Source organism: Ursus arctos, unplaced genomic scaffold (genome assembly GCF_023065955.2).
Source record: "Ursus arctos isolate Adak ecotype North America unplaced genomic scaffold, UrsArc2.0 scaffold_22, whole genome shotgun sequence".
Lineage (NCBI taxonomy): Eukaryota > Metazoa > Chordata > Mammalia > Carnivora > Ursidae > Ursus > Ursus arctos.
In genome coordinates this window covers 16624092-16636115 of record NW_026622897.1, presented here as the reverse complement: position 1 = coordinate 16636115, position 12024 = coordinate 16624092, and the positions used below count along the sequence as shown (strand labels likewise).

At 53.2% G+C, this 12024-nt stretch overlaps 1 protein-coding gene across 3 annotated transcripts in view; it reads right to left on the bottom strand.

Moving 5' to 3' along the window:
* Positions 1-12024, bottom strand: part of SORL1 (sortilin related receptor 1) — a 170483-nt gene that overhangs the window by 122665 nt on the left and 35794 nt on the right. For all 3 annotated transcript variants that reach the window (XM_057316611.1, XM_026505541.4, XM_044386576.3), the window contains 2 exons: positions 8230-8355; positions 1549-1710 (listed from right to left, as the gene is read on the bottom strand). In XM_057316611.1, the coding sequence (XP_057172594.1) occupies positions 1549-1710; positions 8230-8355 (288 nt within the window). The remainder of the gene's footprint in view (positions 1-1548; positions 1711-8229; positions 8356-12024) is intronic.

The window sequence follows — 12024 nt, the reverse complement described above, 5'->3', positions numbered from 1 at the left end:
GCAAGAGGCAGGGACGCCCAAGGGGCTCAGTTAAGCATCTGCCTTCAGCTCAGGTCATGATCCCAGGGTTCTGGGATCGAATCCCACACGGGGCTCCCTGCTCAGCGGGGAGCCGGTTTCTCTCTCTGCCTGCCACTCCCCCTGCTTGTGTGTGTACTCTATCTCTCTGACAAATAAATAAATAAAATCTTTAAAAAAAAAAAAAAAAAAGCAGCAAGAGGCAGGCATAACCTGAACAGCACGGCCATCAGGCCCCATCATAAATAACGTGCGGTCTGGGAAGACAGGCCCAGAGATCAGCAAGGCCAGCTTGGTTACTCCAAATGCGAACGAGAGGGGGAGGGAAGGCGAGATCTGCACCGTCACATTCCTCTCCGCAGTTATTAAGGCCTCCAGAACTACAAGGAAAAATGACTGGGGATTGTCTTCCATTTACGGATCATCAGAAATTACAGTTTACTCAACACTAGCCATCAGGGAGAGTAAAAACAAAGGATTACACTCTGTACTTTCTCGCTTGGGAAACCGTGTCCTTAAAAACACATAATGGGCCCGGTGATTAAAGGCGAACAGAGGGGACGCTGGCTAAGTGCAGAGGCAAAGAGCATCAAGGGGAACCACTTGAATACAAACGATACAGGCAGCATTGATGACCTTGCTGGTCTTTGCCAAAGTCCCCCGAACTTCCAAACACAGCATCCGAGTGTTCCTCTGGCCCTAGTGACCACATAGGAAGAAGGAGAAGACTAAAAATAACGTTAACCCACCTACACTGGTAAACTGACCCAGCCCGTACTTAGGTTACTCCCTAAGGCAAGGGAAGGTAAACAGATCATGTTTTGGTTAAACAATCTTCAAAGAAAAAGAAATATTCCAAGGTTCCTATGAGCCAAGCCATTCAAAAGTCATCAAGAATCCAATCCTACAGGGTCTATTGGTCTCATGGGATTATACCAGACTGATAGTCTACATTTGGCAAGTTTCAACCTTGAGATATAAATCCTACGTGGGCTCTCTCCCCATCTCACTCTCCTTCAAATCCAGATTTAAGGAGAAAAATACACACATTTATATTATAGGTGCACACACGCGTGCAGGAAAAAAAATTAAAGTTAATGGTAATTTCAAATAAATGATACGAAAGCAGCGTGTTTAAGGTGGAGGCTGGGAAAGGTAGAACAGAAATTCAAGAAGAGGTCCCCGCAGAGCTCAGACTCCAGACTTCTTTAGCTGGCTCTGTCTGATTCATTTCCAGAGCTTCGATGTACCCCCGGAACCCACAAAGGAGCATCGACACTGACAAGGGCATGATGTTTGGCTACGAGGGCCAGCGGAGCGCTTGGCATTGCCCCCTGGCTGGGAGGCAGACGGAGGGCACCAGGGAGATACAGTTTTCCTCAGCCATGGGACATCAACTAGTACAAAGGCTAAGCTTGGGAAAGGAGGAGGGAGGGGTCGGGGGAGGCCACTCAGAGGACACACAACCCCCTGGGGCAGGACAGAAAACCGGAGAAGCCCCACCTGACTGTGTTCCAGAAGCTCCCTTACCTGCTTGTTGGGGTGAGACCTGTCAAAACCCAGGAGAAGGTTGGAGGCCTTGCTGTGCAGGAGGAGATCGGCGGCCCGGAACGGGATGGAAAAGCCCTGGATAGTGTTGCAGAGGTCAAACGTGATCCAGAGGTACTGGGCGTAAGCGTCCGCAAAGATGTACTGTGGGAGAGAAGAGGCGAGCTCAGAGCGGGCCGGCCAGGGCCGCCCAACACCCCGCCCCCAGGAGTCCCGGCAGTGGGTGCGGGGCCGGGGACCTGCGGGACCCCCACGCGGCTTCCTCCCCATCTCCCGGCTGGGAGGAAACGCTGGTGCACATCAAGCAAGGCTCAGGGAAGGAAGGGGTACAGGACAGGCTCCCCTTTCACCAGGTAACCAAGCTAGTCAAGCCTATTTTTTTTCTTTGAACGGACCTGGCCGTTCTCACCCTCTGGCAAGTCACTCAGGCACCATCAGAGGGCGGCTGGGACCCAGGCCTGCTCTTCAGACCGGCTGCACACAGGTGAGCCTGCTTCCCTCCCTCCATTTTCTGAGCAGCTACAGATGTGTCTTCCCAGGGAAACCCCGATGATCACACCCATCTAAGAGGATTAGCTCCTCCTTCCGGCCACTGGGCCAGGGGACAGGGCAGCTCTGGGACCAAGCTGCCCATGGGGCTGGCCGCCTCACTCTGGGACACGGCAGGAAGAGCTCTGGCAAGCAGGGCCTTCACCTGATGTAGCCCTGCCCAGGTGAGTGGCTCTGAACACGGGGGAATGCAGTGTGACTGCCAGCCTAGAGAGTTCTCCAGGAGAAAGGACCAAGGCAATTCAACTTCACAAATGTGTGCTGAATATTCCCCATGGACCAGATGCTGCAGGTACCATGGTGAAAACGCAGAATCCTTGCAGTCTCGTGTGGGAGAAAGACAGACGTGATCGTGGGTGACTATAACTCAAGGGAAAATGAGATTCAGTGGGGAACCACGGACAGAGTCCTGTGAAAGCACGCAGTCCAGGCAAGTTCCAGTTTGGGAGATCAGAAGTGACTCCAGGGAAGATCTGGCCCTCGAAGGGCAGGCAAGACTTCCAGAGGCAAAGAACATCCCGAGCTGAGGGCAGTTTGAGTTTGGGAACACACGGGAAAAAAAAGTAGAGCACGGACTTGAGGACGGCCGGGAGGGCCTGCAGGAAACGTCTACAGAGCACAGATGGTGGCAGGCCTGGAACGGACACGAGAGATGGGAAGGGCAGCCCCCTGCTCCCAGCAGGCCGAGGGTGGCTCAGCGGCTCACCGTGAACCAGAGCAAGGCGTACCCAGCTCCAAGCGCCAGCCAGTCCCTGAAACCCCAGAAATTAACAATCCAAAAGAATCCGTCTCAGCCACACTTCCCCTCATCGACTGCATCTGACCCAGATCGATCTTCTGCTCAGAATCCTTTCGGCACGAGCAGCTTAGGCATGTCCTAAGACTCTGTGCTGGTCTGCACGCTGCGTTCACGTGTTTTCGCTCCTTCGCCTCTGGCTTTTCCCTCCCCGATCCCCAGGAGCGCATTCTACGTGTTCTTTCTCTCGTGTTTCTTCCACGACATCTGATAGAGTACTCCAAACTCCGTAGGAGCCTCATTAAATCTAACCGTACAGGCGAGCGAATATTGTGAAAGCACAAATGACCACAAGCAAAGGTAATGTTGTAAAAACAATTATGATCCTAAGGGGACCATCATCATTCGGGGCATAAAAGGCGTTCCCTAGAAATGACGGAGCCCATCTTCCTGCTCCGAAACCGTCTCGGTTACTAGGGAACGGAGTGCTCTCAGTTTAGAAAGATTTCTCCAGAAATCTATTCCATGGTTTCTAGGGGTTTCACATTTGAAGATCTAAAAATCATGTAGCCGGTTATAGACTGTGATTATCTGTCGTTCATAATAATAGCTCAACGTGTCCAGAACAGGGGCGCCTGGTTGGCTCAGACAGTGGAGCCGGCGACTCTTGATCTTGGGGTCGTGAGTTCGAGCCCCACATTAGGTGCAGAGTTTATTAAAAAAAAGAAACGTGTTAATAACACTCAGTGTGTGCCAGGAGCTGAGCAGACAAGTTGTGCGTGCCTTAGCTCACGCTCATCCTTAGTGCATTTCATCCTTCCGGTACTCACAGCCAGGCAGCCTTTAGACAGGCTGTTATCCTCCTTTCCTGACAAGGACACCAAGGCGTAGAGAGGTTAACCGGCCAAGGTGAGCCAGGAGGCAGCATCGACAGCCGTGTCTGGCCGGTTCAGAGCCCACCACTTCACCGTCCACCAAATCCTTTCTTCTCTTCCTCCAACAAAGAGGCAGAACTTCCTCGATTTCATGCCTAGATCTCACCCTGTGCCCCCGGGGCTCATCCACGTGCCTTCTCTCTCCCTCAAGCTTGTAGCAGCAGCTCCCTTCCCCGGCCTTGGGCGATACCATCTCATGCCAAGCCTCCAAGCCTCACACCTGACCACCTCGTCCTTGGCTCTCCTCCGGCTCCTTCTTCACCTTCATCCGCTCCCCACCCTCACATCTCCTCATCGCTCTGCCGTCCTCTGCGGCTAACCCCCACACGGCTTCAACTACCGCCACTGAGATCAGGCATGTCAGGTCTTGTAATCTACAGTCTGACCCTGACTTCTGACCTCCCCAGCATCTCCCCTCTGATGTGCCGAGATACTTCGCTATGTCCAGAACCGCGTCCTCCAACACCGTCCCGCCGCGTCCCAAGCTCTCCGAGTGCTACACCTGCTCCCTGCCTGAGTCCTCACGATGAGAGCTGGGATTTCGCTCCACAGCCTTGCCTCGGCCCCACTCCCCAGCAGCCGCCCACCCAGTTATGTTTCCCTCTTCATAATCTCTGCTCTCCTTTGTATCCCCAGTGCTACCAATGTGGCCCACTCCCTACTAGAGCCCATGAGCAAATTGGGACCGGGCGCTGGGCTCTTTAGACCCCCTTGTGTCTTCCCGGGCTTGGCACGGTGTGAAATACTCAGAGGGCGATACGAAGTTCGGCTGAGGAACCGGCAACGTCATGCCTATATTACCACGACCCCCCACCATGACTTCCTAACCCTTCTCTAATCTTTCCCCTTTCCAATCCATCCTGCCTCTTGCCAGGACATGCATTTCCCTAAAAGACTCTATTTACAGCGAGTCCCCTACTCAAAGATCCTTTCATGGCTCCCCACAGTCCTTGAGGCAAAAAGCAAACTCCTCCATCTTCAGCTGGGGGGGCCTGCCTGGTATCTCGAAGCACCCCCACGCCAACCCTCCACCCCTGAGAAGGGAGTCTCCCTACTGCCTACACAGAAATCACAGACTGGCACCTTGACGTCTCTGCCCAGGGCCTTCTCCCCCTCGAGGACTCCCCCCAACTCTGCTCAGCTACTGGAATCACGCCCGTCCTTGAAGCTCCATCGCCAACCCCAAGTACCCCGTGAAGCCTTTGCTCCTCTGACCCGAACTCACTTAAGCCCCAGCCCCACCCACCTGTGGCTTCCCGTCAACACTGAGGCACAGCTGTGATGTAACCGTACCACACGAGCATGGGACAGGAAGTACAGCATGTCCCACTCTGCCTTGAGGTCCCTATCTCCTCACGGCCAACCCCACAGATTTGCCAGCAGAGCCGACCTACCAGGTGCTTCCTAGACTGTGCGATTTCAGAAGTGTCCTCTGACACCCCCACCTTTCCCACCCTGTTTGCCATCACTGAATGTTCAGCTTTGGGCTTAAAATGATGTTTCCTCTTAAAATACAAATACCTCTAGAAACATAAAATTAACTACAGAATGCACCTCCATGTTGGCATAAGTGACTCTCTCCAGGTCTCAGTGGTGGAACCAGGAGCACGACGACAGGAGGAAGGGCAGAGGAAGCAACGAAGCAACATATGTCCAGGAGGTGAAAATGAAGGGAAAGAGACAGGGGCCCACCTCTCCAGGCTGGGAAGCCTAGCTGCACACTCTGGGACCTTCTGGAAGGAGCCCCAGACGTACTGCATGGCTGACCTCAGGTGCGCTGTGGGGCCAGCAGCACTGCCAGGTGGCCAAGGCTGTGCACTGCTTTAGGGAGGCAGCACGCAAGGCCGAGAAGAAGGAAGTGAGGGCTGGCGGCAGGTGCAAAAATAGACCCAAACCCTCACATGACCCTGCAGCCACTCCATCTCCATCACAAACCAAAACCACCGGAGCAGAGCTTGCTTGCCTAACCAGCACTTCCCTTCCCCTTCCACAGGCGCACACGCCCCCTCAGACTTCCACGTGGCCCTCGCGTGACATCCTCACCTTTCCAAGCCACCGTCCACGGTCATTTCAACCATTTCAAACCCCGCTCCCTGACAGCACCCCTCACGTCTTCACACGGGGGATGTGCCTGGGCCCAGCACCCTGGTGGTGTTGACAGCAAGGCACCTAGCCTGTGTGATTTTTCTCAGGAAGTGGAAGGTCTGGTGAGGCAATTTGCCTGCCAAGGGACAAAGGCAAAAGTCACAGAAGTAACTGGCACAGTAAGAGTCACAGCTTCCTCCCTGAGAAGTTGGGGAGAGGTAACGACCTTCTTTGGGGAACTAGAAACTCAGCAGCGAATGCTGCATCTCTAACCCCACTCAGTCTGCTCCAGGCCCCTGCTCCACCTGTCGCTAGGTTTTCCAAGAGGGCGGCTCCTCTTCCAGCTCCCCACCAATTCCCAAGTATGTCCATCTCTCTGGTGAGAAGCCCAACATGCCCCACCTCCCACATAGGGAGGGCCCAGGCTGCAGGTATGCCCTGCCCCTGCAGTACCCCAAACTCCTTGACGACCACCCCTGACGTTCTCTTCTAGCCCCGGCGCCCTGGTCCCTGTCCTGCTCCTTCTCCTGACCTAATGCTCCAAAAGCCCCTCTGCCCCTGCGCCAAACGTGCTCTGGAAGCCCAGACCATCATCTTTCCTGTCTTCTGACTACTCAGACGTGCGTGTGGGCCTAGCAGCTGCTCACCACAACCCACGACAAGCAGGAAGGAAGTCGGGACCTGCTTGCAGACATCTGTGCCCTTGTGGCAGGGGTGAGGAGGGGGCAGATGGAGCTGAAAAAGAAGATTCCAGAGGGACCCCAGGGTGGTTCCAAGGCCACAACTGCAGTAAGAGTTAGCTCTGGGGCTATGAATAAAGATAATGATAATAACAATCGACAGTATATCCTGACAAGGTGAGGAACCTGAGTGTTATTTGCTTCCTGGAAGGCAGGGGGCATACAGCTCTATCCAGGGGGGATGTGGCACAGCCAGCAACCTGGACCCTGGGGCAGGGATCCTCACCTCTCAGAAGCCAAGAGCAAAGCAGGCAGCAGGGCCCACCTAACTCTGGGTGCCCCAAGGCCCGGACCTGCCCAACCAAGTGCAGTGGGAGGAGTGGCTGCAGAGAGCTGGAAATCTTGTCTCCAGAGCCAAGTCCCTCCAACACCTTTTCCTTGCTTTTCATCATGGAGCAAGTTAGGTAAGGGAGCTGTTCCTAACTGCTGCTCCACTCTCAGAGCATCAGGCAGGGCGAATATTAGCCAGTATATGCCCGTAGGAGCTATTCTAGTTTAAAAAAAAAAATTTTTTTTTTCTATACCCATTAGTAAATAACTGCTTCCTTGAAACCCAAGACAGGCCCCTCCTAAGCACCAGTGGCCTGGCCCCTTCCCCAGGGCCTGTCCACCATCCAGCAACTAAAAGGTTAATGCCTGGCCAGGCAGGGTGGCCTTCAGGACCCAGCTCCCTCCAGGCTGGCTCTGTTCCGATTGGCCAGTGCCACTTCAGTGGCTAAATATTTTGAATACAGGCAACCCGAGAAGCCAGTGTTGGGGGGGCACCTGGCCAGAGGACCCTGTGGGTCTCGTTCATTTCTGGATAAACAAAGGCAGCAGCTACCCTGACCTCAGAGCTTCCTGAGCAAACTTAGGGGCAGTCATCCTGCCTCTGGAAACAAGCTAGGGCTCCCCAGAGTGGGGAAGAAAGCAATCAGATACAACTCTCCAAGCTACAGCGACCTAACCGTGCCTAACCGTGCCGGCTGCCTGATTCCTGCCCTTCCGTCCTCCCCCTCCCCCTCTCTGGGGGCCCAGGGCAATCTCAAATCAATGCTTCCTCCATATCCAACTGCCAGGTTCTGCTGCAGAAACACAGCCCGGGGCCAGCCAGCTGGGAAAACAAATCCAGAGGCACAGCAGTATGTGCCGCCTTGCCTTGGTGGTCTTTTCTAGACCAGTACAGGTGGGACGGAGGGGGGTGCACACGCACACCCACACGCACTGGTGACACTGACCAAACCAAGCATTCGGCAAGCATTCTGCAAGATCTGCCTCAGATGGGTGGTGAAAGTCCCTGTAAACCCAGGTAACACTGTTGCCACCTGTGAGATGGGCAGTTCACTCGTTGGCAGATTTTCTTTCTGCCCGTTAGTCTGACACTGTTCGTTCAGAAATCCTGCCTGGCCAGTACCTGGCCGGCCTGATTCTGCACAGTTTCACCCTGACACCTGTGTTCTGCCAAACTCCCCGGTGAGCGGAAAAACAGGCCCTGGCTACGGGTCACGCTGCCGAGATGACGACAAGGCGCACATTCTCCCAGCACCTCCCCCGCCCGCCCCCCCACCCGCTTTAGCATGGCAGTGGTCCCGGAATTCAGCCCCATGAAGTCACAACGGGCGGGACAGCCTTTCCTTACACGCTTGTTGTCTGCAGGGCTGTGGTAGAACTGGGCGATCACCGCTTCACTGCTGTTTCCCACGCCGAAGCTCAATTTCTCCGAAATTCTCTTGAATGATTTTCCATAGTCGTAAGACACGTACACCTGGATCAGGGAGAAGGAGAGGACAGAGAAGAGCTGGTGAAAGAGGTGGCCGAGACAGACCTCTCCCTTTGCCCCCACCTGCCAACTTCCAGCCCTGGGTCCCGCGAGGCGTTCCCGATAGCTCCCTGGTGTCAGGACGCGACAGACGTGACGAGATGACGCACCAAGGAGAAGCAGGGCAACTCTCCATCCACGCCCCAAGCGTGTGGGGGCAGGAGGCATGGAAGCACCGCAGGCCCTTGCTGCCCGCAATACAGAGGCTCTTTTCTGAGGCCAAGACCCGTCCCTGCAGGGGAGGGGTTGGGGGGACCCACGGATGGAAGCAATGATGACCTCCTCCCCACGGCCGGGTTAAGTGTCTAACAAATTACATCCAGAGGCAGACAGAATGTGGTTGTCTGAGGGGGAGGGACCGGGAACTTGTTTTGCCATCTGCGAAAATGTCCCAAAAGGTCATCTAATTCTTCAGCCTTCTTCTGGGAAGTTCTGTTCCTACAGCACAGCAGAGGATAAAAAAAGAAAACCCTCCCAGGACTCCACAGAGAAGCCCAAGATGAGAAAGGAAGTGTTGAGTGATTCAATACGCACGTTTGAATGTATAGGGACCCCCCCCCCGCCCCAGCACTCACGCTTGCTGATGCCACCACCCCGGAGGGAACGGCCACGGGAGCTGGGCACGCACCAGCACGACTGACTGCTTTCCTGCTTGCGGGGCTCCGGCTACCCGGAAACCACGACAGTAAAACATTCAAGGAACTGTCATTCACGGAGACTTCCGAGCTGCCAGATACCGTACCACCCTTTCCGTGTGAAAGAGCTCGGGGAGCTCTCCCCACAGCCCTGCATGGCAAATGCAGTTATCAAAATCACTTTACAGACAAGGCAGCAGGGGCTTAGGGGATTAGTTTCTTGCCAAAGTATCAGAGAAGGTAAGTAGCAGCGTGGAAATGTGATCCAGGCTGCCTGCCTCCAAAGCCAGAAATCCCAAAGCCATCACACCTTAGGTCGTGGATGGTGGGATAAAGCCATCAGGTATTTTGCGGCCAGACTTGGTACCTAGGCAACGTGAAATTAACATAGTCAGAGGATTAAAGACAAGCCTAATAGGTGAGTAGAATATTAATAATACTTATTAGGATCGAGGTAAGTTCTAAAGGAAAATGATAGGTGAATTCCAACAAGCACGGGAACAGCCGCGCTAATCCCAGGAAAGGTACTGCCGTCAGTGCACGCTGATGCGACAGCCAGCACATTTCAAGGGTCTGTCATGAGCCAGGCGCTCTGCTAAGTGCCAGATATACAAAGACATGGCCTTTACACACATTGTAAACATACAAATGTTTGTAAACCATAACCCTTGTAAACAATGAACTCCACAAGGCAGGTACAAAGGGAACCGAGAACACACACAGGGCATTAATATTTATTAGATGTCAAGGTTAGAAGAGCACAGATAGAGCCTCTGCCAATATCTGGGCCACAGCAGAAGAGACCCCATTACGAACACTCATGCTTACAACACAGCGTGTGTCCCCAGCTGCCAAGCTCACAGTGAGGGGCTGCCATAAAAGCGGCCTCAGAAACACGGCAGGCTGAAAAGCTCACAGAGGGTTTGAGTGGGTAAAAAGACAAAGTGGTACCTTCTCACTTCCATTCTCCTGGCCCAGGATGGACGCTGAGAGTCCCTGTTAGGGTCAGATGTCACATGTACTGAACTAATGGCTTCTCAGAAAGTGACTCGGCCCCCTCCAGCTCCAACGTCCCCGAAACTGATAATCCGCTATGAGTTACCTCCTCAGAACAGATGTGATAATAAGTCGTATTAGGATAGCATTTTTCAGTAGACACTATCGCTCTCCACCTTTAAAAATTCTGTAGGTCAGCCTCACTTTTGCCTCCCTCGGTGTCCCTAGAACATCACACGTACTCAGTAAAGATTTCTGGAATTAAACATCATTAGAAACCACAGAGTGAGGTAAATGTGTCCCACAAATGAATAAAAGAGGGTGACATGAATGAATCAGTGAGTGAGTGAATGAAGAATTATTTCCATGTAAGAGATGACAAAAACCAAGACTCGGAGATGTTAATGACCAACCCAAGGTCACACAGCTAGGAGGTGACAAAACGTAATGGGTTCCCTCCAGTCCCTGGTCCAGTTGTCTTTCCACTCTTGCAAGTTACCCTCCTAGGAGAATGCTCTCTGCTACAGCCACATGTTGCCCTGTTAAAGGGGAAGATCTTACACTGAGTGGAAAGGAAAGAAGGGTTGAAATGTACAGAACCCATCTCCTTATCCGGCCCTGTTCGGAGTCCTTCACACCAGTGCTTCTCAAAATGGTACTATGCCTACAAGTCCCCCAGCACAACATGGGTCACGATGCACTCTGATTCAGGAAGTCCGGAGTAGAACTTGGGATTCCGCCTTTCTAACCAGCTCCCAGAAAACACCCCTGGCAGCTGGTCCACAGACCGCACTTTGGGAAGCAAGGTTTTACAAGCACTATCTCACGGACAGATGAGAAGCCCAGCAGAAGGTTAATGACTTGGCTCAACATCAGACTGCTAACGAATGGCAGAGCCAGGGTTCAACCCCAGGCATTTCAGAGCCAGAGCGCCGTGAGACATCAGCCCCACGGGCTCCCAAGTTCTCCCCTGTTAGCAATCTAGCCAGTCCTGGCCCTGCTCCCCGGTCCATCCTGGGGGGCACCAATTATAATGTGACACCACTCTGGGTGCAAAGGCGGCAGAGTCCTACCATTCCTGAAGCCTTCCCCAGTTGATTCGGATCTTCTGGTGGACACTAACTCTGAAGAGGTCCTTGGCCCGTGAGGTTGCACCTGAGTACCTTTGCAAGATATGTCAGGAGAAGGAAGAAACAGAGACATGGGAAGGCTCAAGATAAACAATACTTATTGTCTCCTTTCATCAACCAGACTTATCGGAGAAAAAGATGGCATTCCTCTTAGAACGCAGCTGCCATTCCTCACGGAATCAGACTTGCTACCAGGTCATCAGGACATTATTCATTTTTTTTTTTTTTTTCTGTTGAAAAGCAAACCTTCCGGGATTCCAGCTTCCAGATCCGTCTTTTTTATATACTGAATATGCATGACTTGGCCATTTTCCAACACACACACAGCTCCTCACTTACACGGGTCCCTTCCCTTCTGGACGGCTGACGGGGCCTGACGAACCAGGCTCCCAGTCTTCTCGCAAGAAAGTCAGGATTGCTACAACACCCGCACCACCAACTCCGGCCTCTGAGTCATAATTTATTTCTGCGTTAACTTTTCACATCAGAACATCTCCGTTTCAGCTGCCAAGTCTTTAATAGAGCCTGTGTGCGGACAGGGGGGAAATCTCTGCCACTCCCATTTATTATCCCCAAGCATGGCGTTTCCTCTCCATGTAATCTTATCGTGTATTTCATTACAGGATGGTGTATCGCGTCCAATGTTCAATGGCTTCTCGGTAAGACACACCCAGATATTTAGAGTGAGAATGGGGTTTGGGCAGACTGGCCATATGTGGGGAGACCAACTGTCCTGGTTGACCCCGGCCTGAGAAGCCTCCCAGGATACAGGGTTTTCAGGGCAAAAACCCAGATGAGTGGGTCCCACCGGCAACACGACGCCTCACACAGCGAGCACGTGATCAGGTCTCGGG